Source organism: Meriones unguiculatus, chromosome 1, assembly GCF_030254825.1.
Source record: "Meriones unguiculatus strain TT.TT164.6M chromosome 1, Bangor_MerUng_6.1, whole genome shotgun sequence".
Lineage (NCBI taxonomy): Eukaryota > Metazoa > Chordata > Mammalia > Rodentia > Muridae > Meriones > Meriones unguiculatus.
In genome coordinates, this window is record NC_083349.1 from 71,777,868 (window position 1) to 71,798,670 (window position 20,803).

At 40.5% G+C, this 20,803-nt stretch overlaps 1 protein-coding gene across 9 annotated transcripts in view; it reads left to right on the forward strand.

The window, feature by feature from the left end:
- Atrnl1 (attractin like 1) overlaps window positions 1-20,803 on the forward strand; it is a 563,418-nt gene that overhangs the window by 72,196 nt on the left and 470,419 nt on the right. For all 9 annotated transcript variants that reach the window (XM_060391717.1, XM_060391720.1, XM_060391724.1 and 6 more), the window contains exons 14-15: window positions 4,208-4,340; window positions 17,909-18,090. In XM_060391717.1, the coding sequence (XP_060247700.1) occupies window positions 4,208-4,340; window positions 17,909-18,090 (315 nt within the window). The remainder of the gene's footprint in view (window positions 1-4,207; window positions 4,341-17,908; window positions 18,091-20,803) is intronic.

The following is a 20,803-nucleotide window of genomic DNA, read 5'->3' on the forward strand; positions in this document are numbered from 1 at the left end:
AGTGATTTTCTGGCTTCAAATATCAGTATTGTTGAACTTTAGATGAACAAACACTATTAAAAGTTTAGTATTTATGGTTTTAAAAAAGTGAAAATTTATCCTACATCATGTTAAAATGTTCTTTAATAACCAGTGATATTTCAGCATATTAATGTCGTAGGAGTTTCATTATGAAATAGTAAAGCAGAGAGGAAAATTTAGGTATTGCTTCAGGACAGTGAATCCTTTGTAATATTTTATTATAATTTTCAGTTACATAAGTTGATTTACTAACAAGATACACTAAAGATCTATTATTAATATTGGATGACATGTTTGTACTTAGACATTTTAAGTTATGTTTTTAGATATGTGCTATTCACACAAAGGAAATTAATTTTTTCGAAATAAAGTAAATTAAGTAAACTAAGACACAGGCTCCATCACTGAGACCATCACCTCCCCAGTGTCCTCTCCTACATGTGAATTTGGCGGACAAAAAATGTTAGCCCATAGATGTTCAAATTTGTGCATATGTATGTGTTTAGAGAACTGTGCTGAAAAACCAAACTTGTGATGCTCTCAAGCATCCCTGTAAGATGCATTCTCTGCTTTATCTTCCTTTCGGTGGCGTGCTGGCCAGGACTGGCTTGGATGACAGGGGGAGCAAGCAGATGGCACGCTCCTATAGTTTAGAATTCTGTTGTAATATATTTTTAGGCAGCTCCATCAGAGTCTGGTGATTAAGCTCAGCTGAGTGCTAGTGGCTGCCCGCAGCTCTGCGGGGATTGAGTCAGACTGTGCAGTGACCTCCCCCCTCATTGTTTAGCCATATTTATCGCAAGTTGCAGGTCTGTGCTCTGATGGGTCAGACATCTGTTTGCTTCTCATGGATTTACATTTCGAGTTTATGACTAACTAGATCAGATATTGGAACAGTTATGGTTGCTCCTCACTGCCTGCTTGCTGGTGTGCCTCTGTTCATCACGAAAACAATGCTAGCTGTGATTCAGTGCCCTGTTCAGCTTTATTCTGATTTTCTTGGTGATGAATTGATTAAAGTAGAATTTCATCTCCTGTTGATATTCTCATCCATGCCTGGGCTGTTAGAAGGGGCTCTGACATAACTATTGTTCCGAGCGTTTGCACAGAGCTTCTTTTTTTTTCTTTCTGCCAACATGTTTATTCATTCTTTTGTCATTTTCATAGATTTATATATTCAATAATTAAAGTAAATTTATTCCTTTTCAGTTAGTTGGCGAGAGCTTTAAATTCTTTTCTAATGATTATATAGAGAAATAATAGAATGTATGTGCTATATGAAAACAAAATACTTTGAGTAAGAAAATTTGACATTAAGGTAGTTCACATGTTCCTAGAGGAGATGTGATGGTTGAGTAAGTCAGAACTGAAATTTACAAAAATGTGCCTGAAATTTTTTAAGGATGAACAAGTTAAACCTTATACGTGAGTACAGTTTATCTGCTCTCATGTAATAAGTGTAATTAATATTTGGCTCAGGAGATGGCTTACTGGGTAAATGTGAGGACTTCCATGAATCCCAAGAACTCATGCAAAGGCAAGCGAAGTCAGACAGGACAGTATGCAGCTTTAATCCCAGGGCTGCTAGGGTTAGGGCAGGCGCGACAGGAGACGTCCTGAAAGCACGCAGGGGCAGCTAGTTTGCTGTAGACAACTGGTGGATGTCGGCCGTAGGTGCCGCGGGAGAGAGAAGCTCACCAAGATGCTGAAGGAGCAGAGGGGCTCAGCCTTCTCGGAAAAGACTGACAGACAGCCAGCTCGTGCAGCTATTTCTGTTCAAACATCCACAGGGGGAACTGGGGCTGGGCAAGGCTCCAGCTACCACAGCAACTTGCTCCCCCCGGGAGCAGACCACACAGGTCTCAGACCCCTCGACCAGGCTAGCCACACTCAAAGTGAGAACTCCAGGCTTGCCAGGAGTGTCTTAGGACCAAGGTTGGCACAGCTGCAACTCTCATGTAGCACCGAATACAGGCTCTCCAGAGAGACAACATTTCTTCAAGGTTCAAACATCCTCAAAACAGTTTCCTGTCTTTACTGATTGACCCAGACATAAAGACTTCACTGTAGATATTGCTGTGCGAACCACACAGCGAACTACACAGACACTCTGCCTTAAAGAGAGTACATTTAAGGGCAGGGCCGGGGTTTGTCCTGTGACCACAACACACACTACTGCTGTACAACAGAACTCACACATACATATACATATGCATACACACACACTTGTACATATGCACAAAAATAAGTTAATGCTTTGTCTTGGAAATGACTATTGTGCGTTTCAAATACATATTTACTTGTGCTGGTTGGTTTTGTGTCAACTTAACACAAACTAGTGTCATTTTGGAAGAGGGAACCTCAAATGAGAAAGGGTCCCCACTGGTCTAGCTGGTGGGTAAGCCTGCGGTGCGTTTTCCTGATTGACAGTTGATGTGGGAAGGCCCGGCTCAGTGTAGGTGTCACCACCCTGGGATTACTGTCCTGGGGTACTGTAAAAAAGCAGTCCAGCAAGCCACGAGGAACAAGCCAGTAAGCAGTGTTCCGCCATGGGCTCTGTGGCAGTTCCTGCCTCCAGCTTCCTGCCCTGACTCCCTTCAATGGTGGGCTGTGGTGGGGATGTGCATGCTGAAAGAAACCCTTTCTTCCCCAAGCCTCTTTTGGCCATGGTGTTTTGTCAAAGGAGTAGAAACCTTAACTAAAGTGTGTGTGTGTGTGTGTGTGTGTGTGTGTGTGTGTGTGTGTGTGTGTACTCAGGTCATCAGGCTTTGTATAAGCACCTGTGCTTGCTGATCCATCTCACTTGCCTGTAGTACATCATACAAAGGAAGTATAATATCTTATTAGTAAATATTTGGTGGATGGTTGTTGCCATAGATAATATGATATAGGAGGACCTTAATTTTAACATGTATTTACCTATCCTATAGAAGAAAGTCTGATATAAGCAATTCTCTTTATAGACACTAACAAGACTGGTGTGTGTTGCTCAAAATGCACAATTAAGTTTTTTTCTGATCTTGTTCTGATATATGCATTTAGTGACTGAGTGTCTCAAGCCCCGGGTTTAAAGTCTGTATTTATGATATAGTTTTTAATTGTTCATAGCGGCAATTTTCTGTGAAGTAACTGAACCTAGGTGGATGTAAGATCTGATACAAGGGTGGCTATATGGCTCTTTCTTTATTGATCCTTAGCCTGTAACCTTTTTCATTGCCAGAATTAGTTGAAATATGGTTTTGTGATATAGTAAAATTGAAAACAATGTTAAGATTGCTGTTTTCTTTGTAACCTCTATGAAGAAAGAATAACATACAGAGAGATATCAAGTAGTTAAACCCATTGTTAATTTGATTATTCTAAAAATAATTTTTCTTTCCATATTGTAGTAGATGGTGAAACTATTTTACTACTTATTTCACCTTTATTTTCATGATAGTTTCATTGGACTAGAACCCTCTCATGTTGTTATTAAAAATGAATTCATGCAGTCACTTAATTAGAAATTTGTTTTCCGATTCCCTAACAGGCTCTCATTAGTTTCTGTTTCAAATTTTAAATTATGTAATTTTCTTGGTATCTTCAATTTTAGAAACTTATTATTAGTCTAGGAACAATAGTTTGCCATCTTAAATGGAAAGAAAATGTAGGCAAACAAAATTCAGTAGAATGTAGTTATACAAAGAACACGACAGCACTGTGAACCATCAGGAACTCAGAAAACTCCCCCCTTCTTGCCCTGAGACATGACAAAAGACGAATAAGTGAAACAAACAAACAAACAGCCAGAGCAACAACAAAAATGCAGGTGCTACAAGGAGAAACAGCTCAGCTGGTTGCCGGTGGTGGTCCCTTGTGTGAGCATGGTCTTACCATTGGCGTGCTGTGCTGGAGAAGCTTGCTTCTCTGGTTGCCTTTGACTTAATGTCTGTTGAAAAATGTTCTCATCGTTTGGATTGATTATACACTAAGTTTCATTGCAGTTTGCTATGTAGGATAGTAGATTTAAGCCAAATTTAATTCAACAAAATAATGCGATAATTAAGACAAACTATGACTTGATACAATTGGTTTTGGATATAAAGCATATTTTAAAGTTCCACAGGGGCTTAGGAATTTGTGATGTCTAAAGATCCTTGTTTGTTCAATTGTGAAAAATAACATGTTTTGTCTTTCAATTTTTTAGCCTGTCAGAAACTACACCAAATGTCATATAGGAAACGAGCAGATTTGTAACAAGCTCACAAGCTGTAAAAGCTGTTCACTGAACTTGAACTGCCAGTGGGATCAACGGCAGCAAGAATGCCAGGCTTTGCCAGGTAAAGGTTTCACGATTTGATAAATGAGTGCTTTACTCTACAGACTCACGGAATTCTAGCCTCATCTGTGGCTCTAACAAAAAGCATCTGGAGTCAGATTAGCAGAATAGTAGTCGGTTTCCCCTGGAACCTGTGGGCTGTCTCGGGTCTATGGCCTGTTCTTGGACAGTATGGTACCACGTGTGGTTCTGTCTCGTGGAACCGGACACAGATCCAATCGGGAAGTGACTGGTTATTCCTGTGACTTTTATGGCCACTATTACCGGTGGGCCTCTTGCTGGGCCAATTATTACTGTTACTCAAAAGAGTCACAGTTAGGTATGATTGACGGTTGCTTTACTCTTCTGATAGTATGCATAGCATGTTCCAGAACTATGTGCAATGAAAGCCAGCCAGTAGGGATGAGTTCTCCACGACTGATGTGACTCAGGGCTGTGGCATCGTCAGCAGGAGGGTCTGGCTGTAGGTTCTGGAGCACAGTGAGGAGAAATTGCAATAGCCTGTAACTGTTTGGGGTTCTGTGGGACCTCACTGGCCAATGACTGCAAAAGAAGTAACCATTTCTGACACTGAGATTTTTTTTTCTTTTTTTTAATTTTTCTTCAATTATACTTTATTCATTCTGCATCCCCCCATAAGCCCCTCCCTCCTCCCCTCCCGATCCCACCCTCCCTCCTCCCTCTGTATGCATGCCCCTCCCCAAGTCCACTGATAGGGGAGGTTCTCCTCTCCTTTCTGATCTTAGTCTGTCAGTTCACATCAAAAGTGGCTGCATTGTCCTCTACTATGGCCTGGTAAGGCTGCTTCCCCCGCAGGGGGAGGTGATCAAAGAGCAGGCCAATCAGATTATGTCAGAGGCAGTCCCTCTTCACATTACTATGTAACCCAATTGGACTCTGAACTGCCTTGGGCTACATCTGTGCAGGGGTTCTGGGTTATCTCCATGAATAGTCCTTGGTTGGAGTATGAGTCTCTGGGAAGTTCCCTGTGTTCAAATTTTCTTGTTCTGTTGCTCTCCTTGTGGAGACCCTGTCCTCTCCAGCTCTTACTATTTCCCAGTTCTTACCTAAAATTCCATTCACTCTGCCCAACAGTTGGCCATCAGGCTCAGCATCTGCTTTGATAGTCTGTAGGGCAGAGGCTTTCAGAGGCCCTCTGTGGTAGGTTCCTAGGTTGGTTCCTGTTTTTCTTTTTCTTCTGATGTCCATCCTCTTTGCCTTTCCGGATGGGGATTGGACATTTTAGTTAGGGTCCTCTCTCTTGCTTAGTTTCTTTAGATGCACAGGTTTTAGTGGGTTTGTCCTATGTTGTTATGTCTATATGAGTGAGTATATACCATGTGTGTCTTTTTTGCTTCTGGGACAACTCACTCAGGATGATCCTTTCCAGATCCCACCATTTACCTGCAAATTTCATGATTTCCTTATTTTTCATTGCTGAGTAATATTCCATTGTGTAGATGTACCACAATTTCTGCATCCATTCTTCAGTTGAGGGGCATCTGGGTTGTTTCCAGCTTCTGGCTATTACAAATAAAGCTGCTACAAACATGGTTGAGCAAATGTCCTTTTTGTGTACTTGAGCCTCTTTTGGATATATGCCCAGGAGTGGTATGGCTGGATCTTGAGGAAGCGCTATTCCTAGTTGTCTGAGAAAGCGCCAGATTGCTTTCCAGAGTGGTTGTATAAGTTTACATTCCCACCAGCAGTGGAGAAGGGTTCCCCTTTCTCCACAACCTGTCCAGCATGTGTTGTCACTTGAGTTTTTGATCTTGGCCATTCTCATGGGTGTAAGGTGAAATCTCAGGGTTGTTTTGATTTGCATTACCCTAATGGCTAGTGAGGTTGAGCATTTCTTTAAGTGCTTCTCTGCCATTCAGTATTCCTCTACAGAGAATTCTCTGTTTAGCTCTGTTCCCCATTTTTTAAGTGGATTACTTGGTTTGCTGCTTTTCAGCTTCTTTAGTTCTTTATATATATTCTGGATATTAGCCCTCTGTCAGATAAAGGGTTGGTGAAGATTCTTTCCCAATCTGTAGGCAGTCGTTTTGTTTTGATGAAAGTGTCCTTTGCTTTACAGAAGCTTTTCAGCTTCATGAGGTCCCATTTATTGATTGTTGCTCTTAGAGCCTGTGCTGTTGGTGTTCTGTTCAGGAAGTTGTCTCCTGTACCAATGAGTTCTAGGGTATTTCCCACTTTTTTTTTCAAGCCGATTTAATGTGTCTGGTTTTATGTTGAGGTCTTTGATCCACTTGGACTTCAGTTTTGTGCAGGGTGATAAGTATGGATCTATTTTCATTTTTCTACATGTAGACATCCAGTTGGACCAGCACCATTTGTTGAAGATGCCATCTTTTTTCCATTGAATGGTTTTGGTGTCTTTGTCAAAGATCAGGCGTCCATAAGTGTGTGGGTTTATTTCTGGGTCCTCTGTTCGGTTCCATTGATCCACCGTTCTGTTTCTGTGCCAGTACCATGCAGTTTTTAAAACTGTTGCTCTATAGTACAACTTAAGATCAGGGATGGAGATACCTCCAGAAGATCTTTTTTTTTTTTTATGGGCCCAACAGTTTATAATTATTGATATATACGTATATACAAATACATATGTATGCATGCAGTAACAACTAATGGAAAAAGAGGCTACAAGTCTGAAGGTGAATTGGGACGAGTATATTAGAGGGTTTGGAAGGAGCAAAGGGAACAAATAAGTAAAGGAAATAAATTTTAAAAATAAATTATAAGGTAACTCGAAACTATTATAAAGAACACTAGTTCCAGTGATATAATAAAATAACTAGCGATAAAAGGTAGCACAGTCTAATACATCTTGCTTTTTAGGTAGCTTAAAGATAATTACTTGAAAATTATAAAAATCATTGAAATAAGTGATATCTGATATAATGTGGCAGAAAAGCACAAGGGAAGCCAGTGGTCTGGAAGAAGGAAATGTCAATCAGTGAACCATGGTTGTAATTCACAACTCCAACCTGTAGACTACAACAGTGATGTGCAGATTTACACAGACAATAAAAGTCTACTTTTTCTCCTTTGCTCCTAGTTGTTATTTTTTAAAAGTTTCAAATAATTATTTTCTAGAATAACTTAAAATTAAGAGAAAAGTTGCAAAGTAGTAGACTCACTATGTTCCATTAACCAGTTTTCTTTATTAATATATGTTTTGCATTTCCTTTTCTAATTATTTATTTATTCACTTTTCATCCAGATTGTAGCCCCCTCCCTCCACTCCTGCTTGTCCCGTCTTCCCTCCCTCTGCCCCCTCCCCTGCTCCTCAAATAAAGGGAGCGCCCCACCTCCCCACCCCTGTCAGCTCATTAAGTCACTTTAGGACTGAGCACACCCGCTTCCTCTGCGGTCTGGCAAGGCAGCCCCTCCAGGGGTCAGCGATCAGAGAGCAACACTGAGCTTTTTATTTCTTATCTTCTGGTGCCTAGTAGGGACACTGTTTCCCTTCTTCTGGGGTGGCTCTGTAAAAAGAACTTTTATTCACCTGTTTTCAGTTGTTGTCACTGCTTCCGGCTGCTGATATGGACCCAGTCCTGAAGCTTCTAGCCTCTGTACATTGTAACCTAGGCCTAGAATGTTTTCAGTCTCTAAAACTCACTGCTGAATGAGCTCACCCTTTCTAGTTCTCTCTGAGCTCTGGGCTGGCTGGTTCAACTCAGCTGTTCTGGCTCAAACTCCTCTCTTAGCTGACTTATTAAATGTGGCTTCTCTCTCGGCCTCTGAACTGCTCTGCTTGGCCTCAAACTAACCCCAGCAATCTTTTTAATCTCCTGGCTTCTTCTCATTCTCTGTTTCGTTCAGTGACTTCCCGAGTTCTCTCCCTGCAGCCTGTCTCTCTAGTACTGTCCTGGTAAAAGCTGCCTCTTCTTTCTCTGCATTGTCCCTTAAGTAGCTTCCCTTTCCTCTCTCTTCTCCTGAGAGTTGTACAGATCCTATTCTGTCAAATCTTCTCTGATTTGTCACCTTTTCTGCCACTCACTTAGGCATCACTTTCAAACGTGAGTGCTTCCTTCTACAGACTAACTTTACCTTCATTATTTGGGATTAAAGGCGTGTACAACCACTCCTGGAACAAAGCTTTTCTTTACCTGAAATTTCTAACTTCTATACAACGTTGGCCTTGAACTCAGATCTGCTTGCCTCTGTCTCCTGGATTAAAGGTGTGTTTGTGTTCCAGCCAGATCACACAGACCTAGATCTTTGGATGTGATCTCTTGCCAAAGCAGCCACGTTCTGAATTTCTACAGTTTACATTTTGTGTGTGTAAGCTTCTATGGTAGTAGATTTCTATATGATTATTTTAAAGGATTTTAGTGTTACTTATCCCTCTCCATACTCTTGCTTCTCCTCAACCCTACACCCTTCCACCTCAGTTAAACCCTCTCTGTTCCATTATTCTCTTGAAGTCCTTAGTAACTACTGACCTGTATAGGAATTCTAGAAGAAACACACACGTGTAAAGAGTCAAAGCTAACGCCCTCAGATGAGGGAGATGTGCAATGCTTGTCTTTCTGAGCTGGCTTACCTTCTTCACAATGATTGTTTCCAGCGCCGTACGTTTAGTTGTGAATTTCGTTTTTCTTAAGGGCTGAATAACATCCCATTTATCAGGTGGCTATCTAGGCTGTTTCCACTTACTGGATAGAGCCACAGTCAGTGAACATGGATGAGGAGATAGTTCTAGAGTGGAGTAGAGTTCTTTGAGTACATTCGCACATTTGGCAGATCCTTTCAGCTTTTTGCGGAGCTGCTACAGCTCCGTAGAGACTATTTCAGTGTTCTCCTTTCCCCACATACACACTTTATACCAGCAATTGGCAACCTTTTTAATTTTTTTTTCTTTCTTTTTAACCATAGCCATTCTGACTGGGCTGAGAGGAAATCTTAAAGTAGTTTTAAATTGTATTTTCCATGATGACTAAAGATGTTGAACATTTCTTTTTAAGTTTTTTGGTGTTTGCATTTCATCTTTTCAGAATTTTGTTCTAGCTTGTAACTGGGTTGTTTGAGTTGTTTATGAATTCCAGATACTAATCCTTTGTCAGACGTATAGGTAGAAAAATGATTTCCCCTTGGTAGGCTGTCTTATCACTTGAGTGATGGTGCCCTTTGTTGTATAGAAAGTTGTTAGTTTTATGATGTCCATTTATTAATTTTTGGTTTTAATGTCCACACTGTTATGTTTCTCTGATTTATCAGTCTGTCATTAACATATAGGAAGACAGCTGATAATACTACACTAATTTTTATATCTTGTTACTGTGATGAACCTGTGTCTTAGCTCTTAAGAGTTTTTGGATGAGTGTCTTTAGGCTCTTCTGTGTAAAATTACATCGTCTGCTGAAAGGGATACTTCTTTCGTAGTCTGCACTCTGCTGTGTCCTTTGCTTGCTGTTACTTCAGCTAAGATTTCAATGCTGTATTAAACAAATGTGCAGAAAGTGGACACACTTGTCCTGGGTCTGATCTTAGTGGGAATGCTTTGAGGTTTTCTCTGCTTAGTCTGGTGTTGGCTGTAGGTTTATTGTATACAGCCTTCAGCACATTCCATCTCTAGTTTCTCCATGACGTTTAGTATGAAGGCAATATTGGATTTTTCACAGGATTTTTCTGCCTCTGTTGAGATGATTGTGTAACTTCTGTCTTCCAATCCATGTATTGGTTACTTTCCCATTGTGGTAGTAAAACACCATGGCCAAGGCAACTTACACTAGAAGGAGTTTGTCTGGCTTATGGGTCCAGAGAGATGAGAGTGAATCACAGCAGGGAGGCATAGCAGCGAGGTGTGTGCATGAAGGCAGGACCAGGAAGCCAGGAGCTCATCAAAAAGCAAGCAAAGGCTAGCAAAAGTGAGCCATTAGCTGAGAGAAAAGGCTGGAGTGGCTGGAGGCCTTTATGCTCAAAGCCCCCTCAGTGATGTGCTTCCTTTATGAAGGCTGCACTCCCTGAAGAGCTTCACAGAGAACCAAGCGTTCAAATATCTGAGCTTTTGGGGACAGCCTGATGCAAAATGGATTTAGTTCAACTTTAGAAGTTTCTGTGGTCTTTCACAGTCTGAGCACTGGTCCAGCGTGTCTCCGAGATTCAAGGCTGTCTCTTCATTTAGCCCCTGTAAAATCAAAGAGCAAATCGCATCCTCCCAGCATGTAATCTCACAGGGTATATGTGCAAAGAGGAGTGAGGGCATGAAGAGGAAATGTGGAACCAAAGTAAGTACTCAGATGCTGGAGACTCTGGTAGACATCCCCCCCACCCCCACCCTGGGGAACCACCACGAATTTAACAGAAACACTGCATTATGAAGAAAAGTGACTTGGTATTATTTCAATCCTGTAAGACCCGGAAGACTCCTGCATATGTGGCCTCAACATGGCAAGAAAGCCATTCTGTGTTTACTCAGTGACAACCGAAGCTTTTTCAGAGACTTCTGTGCTCTAAGCAGATTACTCCTGGCACCCAAGTGAATCTTTAGTGTGTTAATGTTGTGAACTGGGATCCACAGGAGCTTTTAGTGTGTATGTGAGGGAAAAGCATGGTGTAAAGATGCACCTCACTGTGAGTTTTCTTCTGTCTACTGTGGGGTTGGCTAAGGCTACGAAGCCAGCATTCTAAACTCTGGGTCATATAACTGTGGGAGACAGTTATAAAATTTGGCAATAGTAAGTTTTCTGGGGGCTCAGCAACCAACGTAAGTTAGAAAACAAATACTAAATGAGTATGAGACTTTTGGGCAACCCTGTATTGAACCCTGTTACTTCACTGCAGCCTGGGTTCTCAGCACAGGTCGTGCTCTCGTCACTGTAGTACCAGAGATGCTTCATAAACACTTGGGTTCAGAATCAAGATTACTGTGTGTTAGAAACTGTAGTATTTTACTGGATATACAGAGTTTTCGGTTCTTATAGAAACTGATTTAATTACAGTGCTTTTAATATTTAGCCATTGTAATTTCTCAGCATGTGAGTTTCATTTTATTTATTTATTTTGGTTTTGGTTTTTTGAGTTTCTCTGTGTGGCCTTGGCTGTCTTGGACTCTCTTGGTAGACCAGGTTGTCCTTGAACTCACAGAGACCCGCCTGCTTCTGCCTCCCCAAGTGCTGGGATTACAGGCTTGTTGCATGGACTAGCATATGAATTTTAAATGATTATTTCTTTCTATTGTGTTGTGTTGGAATGCTTAATTTTATAGTTGCTCCTTAGATTCCTGACCTTTTATTTAAAAAGTTTGTCTAAAATGAACATTGATACTAGAGCAGAATTTATAACAGTGTATGAATTGCTTTTAAATACACTTCTGCCATTTTGTACCATACAATCATGAGACATGGTGCTCAGGAATCATGACTGTAAGATCAAGATGGCTGTGAACTCAGGCAAGCACTGGAAATGTTGTGTCCTAAAATATTAAATGTTCAATCAAGATTTAATTTTTTGTGTAAAAATAACCAAACACCTATCTCATTAGTATGGACATTAGGTTTGCCTTTGATAAATGGAGACATTATATATAACATCTTCTAAAATGAAATTTGTTTTTATTTACTATCAGCAAATGTTTAATTTATAGACCTATTTTCTTTATCCATATATCTAGAGCCGTGTAAGTTTTTACTAAGCAAAGAGGACTTGTATGAGTTACCTGTGTGCTGCTGTGGTATGACACTGACGCCAAGGAAGAGTTTATTTGTCTTATGGTTCCAGAGAGTTTGAGTCTGCACGAGATGGTCTTTCTGCAGAAGCAAATAGGAGAATGCAGTATAGATATCATTTTGAATAGTTCAGCCTCCGCTGACTGAATGCAAAAGCAGATATGCTAGTATAGTTGTCTTTATGTCTGACATTAATGAGACATATAAAAAAGTAAAACAATGGCACAAAACTAGGTTGTTTTAAATTTGATGTATGTAATGGAAATAAATCCCCTCATGTCAACCCCCAATTTTATTATGAAAAATTTAAGTCTATAGGGTGTGAAACACTCAGCGATTATCCCCAAGCGCTCCCGAGGAAGCTCCAGCTGACACCTCTTCCCACCATCTTTACAGCGACTGTGGTGTTCACTGTCCTCCATCCATTAGCCCCTGTTAGCTTTGGGTGTCAGGCCTGGCTAGGGTCTTCAGGGTCGTTCAGAGATTAGGGATACATGCTCCTTAGGATGTCTGCGAAAATGAAGATGTCCTAATGCTCAGAGATTGCATTTGTGCTGGGACTTCAGTTTATTATCCTAAATCAATGTTTATGTTAAATACAATTAAATCAATGTGTGTAACGGTATAGCAAAAAGGCTGGAGTGACCCTCATGGTTTCTGAGAGTTAAAGACATTTGAGAAGTGCTGTGTGAAGCATTTGGTATTACTTTGAAGCCTGTCATGTAAAGGAAGAGATTATATTTCATATGATGATATGGACACTGAAATGTTCTAGAGAATGGTGCTTTTAAAAACTCAGTATAGATTCTGGATACAATCTATTGCTGAATAGTGAAAGACATGAAGATATAAATATGTAAAATGTCAGAAAGCAATGATTCTATTTTAATTTTTCATTGTTCTATTTTTCCTTATTTTATTAGTTCTTCGATTTTTTTTTACAGTGCATTTTGAACATATTCACTGCCTTACTCCTCATTTCCCAACTCCTCCCAGATCCACCCCCTTCTCAACCCACCAAACTGTTCTCTAAAGAAGCAAAACCAGTCAAGTTCCTTTTGTGCTGACCATGGACTCCCGCATGTAGACCTCACGAAGCAGGACCACCCACCAGGGCCCTCACTCTTAAAGGAAATGGATTTCCTCTCCGGGCTCCTATCTGCCAGCTCCCTAACTGGTCTACTTCCCCTCTCCAAGCTTGAATTTGGATGGTTTGCCTTTGCACAGCTCTTGTGTACTCACTCTTAACAGCTGTTTGTGCTGTCTTCTCTTTTCTTTCTCCTTCCTTATGGATCACAAGGAAAATGATAACAAAGATAATTGCTTCATCCTAGTATTTATTATGTTTATATACATTGCTATGTTTTATGTCTGAGGTCTCGCACTGCAGTGGAGGCCACCATTGAACCATCACTGTAGCTCAGAATGGGCTCACACTCAAACAGTCCCCCTAGGAGCTAATTTTGATATGAAAGAACTCACTCTCAACATTCTTAGCAGTTCCTCACCTAGGAGTGCCCTCTTTCTTCCTCCTCCTTCTCCTCCTCCTCCTCCACCTCCTCTTCCTTCTCCTCTTCTTCTTCTTCTTCCTCTTCTTCTTCTAATTCCTCCTCTTCTTTTTCTTCCTCTTCTTCTTCCTCTTCTTCCTCCTCCTCCTCTTCTTCTTCTTCCTCTTCTTCCTCTTCTTCGTCGTCCTCTTCTTCTTCTTCTTCTTCTTCTTCTTCTTCTTCTTCTTCTTCTTCTTCTTCTTCTTCTTCCTCTTCCTCTTCCTCTCCTTCTTCTTAAATTTTGTTTTTTTTTTTGGGGTTAGTTTATTTATTTGTTTTCTTTCTAAATAGAAAAAGAAAGAGTCCTGATTTGGGTGGGTAGAGAGGTGGGAAGAAGCTGGGAGGAGCAGGGGAAGGAGAAACCATGCTCAGAATATATGGTATGACATTTTTTTTCAATTAAAAATATGTCATTCTGTAGGCTGTCGATTTGTTCTGACAATAGTGTCTTTTGCTTTACAGAAGCTTTTCAGTTTCATGAGGTCCCATTTATTGATTGTTGCTCTTAGAGCCTGTGCTGTTGGTGTTCTGTTCAGGAAGTTGTCTCCTGTGCCAATGAGTTCTAGGCTCCTTCCCACTTTTTCTTCTAACCAGTTTAGAGTATCTGGTTTTATGTTGAGGTCTTTGATCCACTTGGACTTTAGTATTGTGCAGGGTGATAAATATGGATCTATTTTCATTTTTCTGCATGTAGACATCCAGTTGGACCAGCACCATTTGTTGAAGATGCTGTTTTTTTTCCATTGAATTGGTTTTGCTTCTTTGTCAAAAATCAAGTATTCTTAGGTGTGTGGGTTTATTTCTGGGTCTTCTATTCGGTTCCATTGATCCTCCTTTCTGTTTCTATGCCAATACCATGCAGTTTTTATTACTATTGCTCTTTAGTACAGCTTGAGATCGGGGATGGAGATACTTTATTTGTAATAGCCAGAACCTGGGAACAACCTAGATGTCCCTCAACGGAGAAATGGATACAGAAATTGTGGTATTTTTACACAATGGAATACCACTCAGCAATCGAAAATTAGGAAATCATGAAATTTGCAGGCAAATGGTGGGATCTTGAAAAGATTGTTCTGAGTGAGGTATCCCAGAAGGAGAAAGATACATATGGTATATACTCACTTATATAGACCTATAAGATATGATAAACATAATGAAATCTATACACCTAAAGAAGATAAACAGGAAAGAGGACCCGGGTTAGATGATCAATCCTCACTTAGAAAGACAAATGGGGTGTGCATAGGATGTAGGAGAAAACAAGTAACAGGACAGGAGCCTGCCGCAGAGGGCCTCTGAAGACTCTACCTAGCAATGTATCAAAGCAGATACTAAGACTCGTAACCAAACCTTCGGCAGAGTGCAGGGAATCATATGAAAGAAGGGGAGTTAGTATGACGTGGAGAGGATAGGAGCTCCACAAGGACCAAATGTATCTGGGCACAGGGGTCTTTTCTGAGACTGACACTCCACCAAGGACCATGTATGGATATAACCTATAACTTCTGCTAGGATGTAGCCCGTGTTAGCTCAGTAACCAATTGGTTTCCCATAGTAAAGGGAACAGGAACTATTTCTGACAGGAACTCAATGGCTGGCTCTTTGACCTCCCCACCCCCCAATGGAGGAGCAGTCCTGCTAGGCCACAGAGGAGGACTTTGCAGCCAGTCCTGAAGATACCTGATAAAATAGGGTCAGATGAAAGGGAAGGAGGTCCTCCCCTATCAGTGGACTTGGAAAGGGGCAGAGAGGGGATGAGGGAGGGAGGGAGGATTTGGGAGGGAATGAGGGAGCAGCATATAGCTGGGATACAGAGTTAATAAAATGTAACTAATAATAAAAAATTAAAGAAAGAAAATAATAAAAATCTATCATGAAATATATGATCTGTAGATTGAGCTAAATCCGACCAGGATTGGGATGCAGGATAGGAGACATGGGATGAGGAGGCAGGAAGACAGACCAGCCAGGGCACTGCAGTTCAAGTTGTTTCTATTTGTGAGGCTGATGGGTGTCAAGTTCCAATCTGTACTGGGCAGATGAGTCTCCTCTTGATTCTTTATCAGGAAAGCATTTGGTTTCTTTCTTTTCCAGCCAAAATCATTGCTTTTGTTCTTTTTATTTTTACTACTATTATTTTAATTTTTGGTAGGGTCTTACTATTTAGCTCAGCCTGTCCTGGAACCTAGTCTCTGCTGCAGTTTCTTCTTGACTTCGTCCTGTCTCTGCCTCCAGAATGCTGGTTTGGTAGGCCTGGTATATCATGATCAACTTGTCTTTCTTTTCTTTTAAAGCAGTCTTATCTCTGTCAGGCTCCTGTCTGCAAGCTTAGCAGAGTATCGTTCATAGTGTCAGGGGTTGACAGTATAATAGGGTGGGTCTTTGGTTGGATCAGTCATTGGTTGGACATTTCCTCAGTCTCTGCTCTCTCTGCTCTATCTTTTTCCCTGCACATCTTGTAGGCACAGTAAATTTTCGGTTGAAGTTTTTGTGGTGGGTTGGTTTGGTGTTTCCTCCCTCTACTAGGAGACTAGTCTAGTTAGAGGGTGTCCTCTTCCGTCTCTATAGCCTCTGCTACTAGAAGTCTCTTCTTGAATCCCCCTCATATCCTCCCGGCGGCCTATTCTGACTTAGGTCTTCAGCTTGTCATAGAGATGCCCCCACCCTCAGTTTCTCTTTTCTCTACAGGCCTTCTGTCCTCTCACCCTCGCTCTCCTCAGATCTGATCTCCACCCTCTTAACTCTATGTGCCCCCTCTCCTACCTTGTTCCCTCTTTTCAGCTACTACCTCTCTCTATTCTGTTTTCACTTCTGAGTGAGATTTAAGGATCCCCCCTTGGGTCCTCCTTGTTACTTATCTGATTTGGGTCTGTGCCTCATAGTAACAGATATTGAAACTCGCAGCCCAACATTGGTCAATACGTAGGGAGTCTTGGGGAATAGTAGGAGGAAAGAGAAAAAGACCTGGAAGTGACTGTAGCTCCACAAGAAGATCTACAGAGCCAACTAACCAGGGCCCAGAGGGGCTTGCTGAGACTGAAGCATCAACCAAGGACCATGAATGAACTGGACCTAGGACCCCTACAAAGATGTAGCAGATGGGCAGCTTAGGCCTCATATGGGTCCTCTAGTAAGGGAAGTGGGGACTGCATTGGACACAGACTCACTTGCCAGCTTTTTGATCACTTCCCCCAGGCAGGCCTGCCTTGACAGGCCACAGAGGAAGAGGACATGCTTAGTCCAGATGCAACTTGATGAGCTGGGGTGGATGGGAAAGGGGGGGAGCTTTCCTTCTCTAAGGAAAGGGGGAAGTGGGTGGAGGAGGGAGAGAGGGTGGAACTGGGAGGGGAGGAGGGAAGGTGCTACAGGATGTAAGGTGAATAAAATAAATAAATGAGGAAAGAAGCAGTCTGATCTCGATCCTCTGCACTTGCCCAACTTTGATGGGATAGTTTTTCTTTCTTTTATATTTTATTTTATTAAAAAGGAATGAATGAAAACTTAGTCACTAGGGTAAAGGAGATTAACAGCTGAACTGTAATTTATCCCTGCTGGAGAGGAAGCATCCCCTTTCTCCAACGGCGTGACATTGGGTGTATCAGCATCCAGACAGGTCACATGTTCAGGAGTGGTTGGCCAACAGGTAGTAGACTCTTGCTTTATTTGGTTACAGTTTGTCTCTCCCTCCTCCCTTTAAATGGTTGTTTCATTTTGTTTCCTTAGTTTTGGAGTGTTTGGGTTTTTGTTTGTTTTTTGAGTAAGAATGTAAGCTTGCATAAGTAGGGAGAAAGAGAGGATCTGGATGAACTTGCAGGAAGGGAACAATATGACCAATATATAAATTTAAAAACTGTTCTAAATAATAAAATAATGTGATCCTTTGTACCTGGAGTTGGGATGAGTACAGTAGTGGCTTTGTTTTTGAGAGGCCCTGTGCTCATGCCTGCACTACGTGGAGGTCTTTGGGTTCAGTGTAGATAACAGGGGTTGGAGAACCAGACCTCATGTTTGAGATTCCAGGAAAGGCCAGCCAGGGTGCTGCCTGCCTTTAATCCCAGTACTAGGGAGGCAGAGAGCAGCCTGGTCTACATAGTGGGTTCTAGGCCAGCCTAGGACACACAGTGAGATCTTTTAACAAAAGGAAATAATTTTAGGGAAGGATAAGGATCTTACTTTTACTCTTCACCAAACTATTACATAAGCTTTGTTTAGGATATTAAGCAATTTAAAAAACAGTTATTTAAAAAATTTAAGAACAATGGTCATATCTGTAATTGTGAAATAATTGGAAAAGAAACTTTTTTTTAATAATGTAAAAGTAAGAGGCAATTTTCTTTTCATAGCTCACCTTTGTGGAGAAGGCTGGAACCATGTTGGGGATGCTTGTCTTCGAATCAATTCCAGCAGAGAAAGTTATGACAATGCCAAGCTCTATTGCTATAATCTCGGTGGAAACCTTGCTTCCCTGACAACTTCCAAGGAGGTAGAGTTTGTGTTGGATGAAATACAGAAGTACACACAACAGGTATGCCCTGGGGTTCTCCATGTGATGGACGCGTGTGATGATGCATGGCTCACAGATTTATGACTTATTCTTACTAAAGGCATTTAAAGTAAATGTTTTCCTGAAGGATGGGCAAGTATTTACTTATTACCATGTGTGGAAATCCATTAGTGTACTTGGTAGCTTCCTGCCGTAGGAGAACCTGGAGATGCAAAGAGGTGCTGTTCTCAGAGGGTGTAAGAGGAACTGTTCTCAGACAGTGTAAGAGGTCCTCTTCCCAGACAGTGTAGCAGAGGAAGAGACAGGAGCAGTTATTCTTGAGTGTGGTAATTGCCATGATAGACACACACACTCAGGGTGCCTCATGAAGACAAGGAAGGAGAGCTAGGCACAGTGTGAGCTTATGGATAGTGCTGGAGAAAAGCTGGAGCCAGCATCCATAGGACTCAGAGATGTTCCTACAGAAACCAGAAGAAGCCTGTGTTTTGTTTTGTTTTGTTTTCCTCATCTTATTTAAGAGCTTCCGGCATAGTAGGTCTGTGCTAGTTGGTGAGGGAGACAGAGACCTGTTGGTTTTTACACTTTAGAAATATATAATTTTTTTTTAAAGTAAAGTTTTATGGTAAACATGTGGAATGTACAGAAAAGATTTGCTATTTTTTGCGACATTAAGGGCTTTTTTTGTCATATCGAAAGCTTTTGATTTGCACACTCATGTTCTGTATTTCAGAAAGCACTACAATTTGTCATTAAAGCTCCGTTTATTTTCCTGTGTTTAGCATAAATTTCTTTTGACTGATATAAAATAACCACAAACTTGGTCACGTGAACTCTGTATTTTAAGAATTCTCATAGCTTCTAACTTTTGTCGCCTATGTTTGTAATCTGTAAGGAGTGGATTGCAAACTGAGATTTGCTTGATTGCTGAGTCTCATCATACAAATGGTGTTTTGTTCAGAAACAACTTTTCACAGAATTTCAAAGTGGAAACTTCTTCAAGGTGACATTTCATTAGGCATATCTCTAAGTAAAATGAATTATATCCTGAGTCATTGCAACTGCACAGGCTTAGGAGAACCCTTCCTTGGCCAATAAAGATCGACAAATTCATGCACTTTAAAGAGATATCTTGGGTCAAATGATCATTTAGTTATCGGAAATGGCTAATGGAATGTTACAATGATTTATGGTGTGCTGCAGTGAATTTTCATAATACAGCAATTTATCTTCCATTTTCAACTGCCTGTCTGGCTCATTTACTGAGTAATAGTTACTTTAAATCTTTTATCACTGGCCTCATTTTTGTTTTTCTTCTTTTTCTTTCAGATTCTTATCATGATGAGTTAGAGAGTAATATTTCATCTTAAATGGCCTTTTTTGGGCTATAGTTAGGAAACAGGAAGAGTTGCTAATCTGAAACTTCTGTTTTGGATTGATTATCTGACTTGTGTTATTATAGAGCATGATTTAAAAAGACAGCTTTTTGTTATCCTAGTATCTCAGAATGAGTGTTTAAGATGCAGAATTATAATGTGAAGCAGTGTGTGTTTTAATAATTGAAAGCATTGCTAACCCCCACTTCACTGTTATGCCAGACAGTATAAAATAACCAATTCATTCTAAGACCTTTGTTTATTAAATTTTATTCATTAATTGCTATCTACACTGTATTATTTTGGCAATGTGACATGCATTGTCAAAGTGAAAATTTATGAGGTAATTTAATTTTATTCAAGAAATAGCTGCTGACTATATACAATGTGAAATGCATTATATTTAGATATACACTTGCAAATCTAAAGGTGGATGATTAACTTAACCTCCCTTGGGCCATTTGTACATGAATGCTATATGTAAATATCTTATTTCTGTTGATAGAGACTAAGATGTAGTAACATTTTTCTCTATTCTGTTTTACATATATAAAAGAATTAAAAGAATGATGCTTTGACATAAATTTCCTTCGTTGTGACTATTAAGTAGCTTAGTGATTTAGAAGATATATTATCATGTGTTAAAAAAGAGGTGTCCATACTCTAATGGAACATTGGAACTTAGATTTAGAATATATTTTTGCTTTTAAATAATGATTAAGATAAATTAATATAAATCTAGAATTGATTTTGATTTCATGCCAAGCTTGAATGGTCAGTGGGACTATTAAGAATGGTTATGCTGCTTTTGAGAACCTGCGTTTATCAGATGTTTTAACATGACAGCCAGACTCTGTCCGGTCCTTGTTTTTCCCGTTAATGAGCAGGTGATGTCAGTTTTCCTAAAACGGCACACAGATCCACACTTTGCTGGGAATCCCGAATGGGCAGTCCTTGGTGTGACATCTTCATTCAGCATCCATATAGATCTGTTGATTTTGTTTTCAGTTTTTGTGCAGTACTGGTACTTGATTTCTCTGTGGTTCCGAAATCCCTAGCAGATTAAACTGTATGCCTGATAGTGTTAGTTACAGTGGTGGCACTGTTTGTTTCTTTATTTATTTGTTTGTTTGAGGTAGGATCTTACTGCGTAGCACTGGCTGTTGTAACTCCCTGTGAAGGAACCTGTCTCTGCCTCCTGAATGCTGGGATTAGAAGAATTCTATAATCCCATTTTATAGGAGAGAAAAAAAAATGAGGAAGGGCTAAAAAAAAAAAAAATTCATCCAGCCCTGTAGCTAAGCTCAAAAAACAGTGCTTTCAGAGCAGTGTTGTGATCTGTGTCATCCTCCAGATTCCAC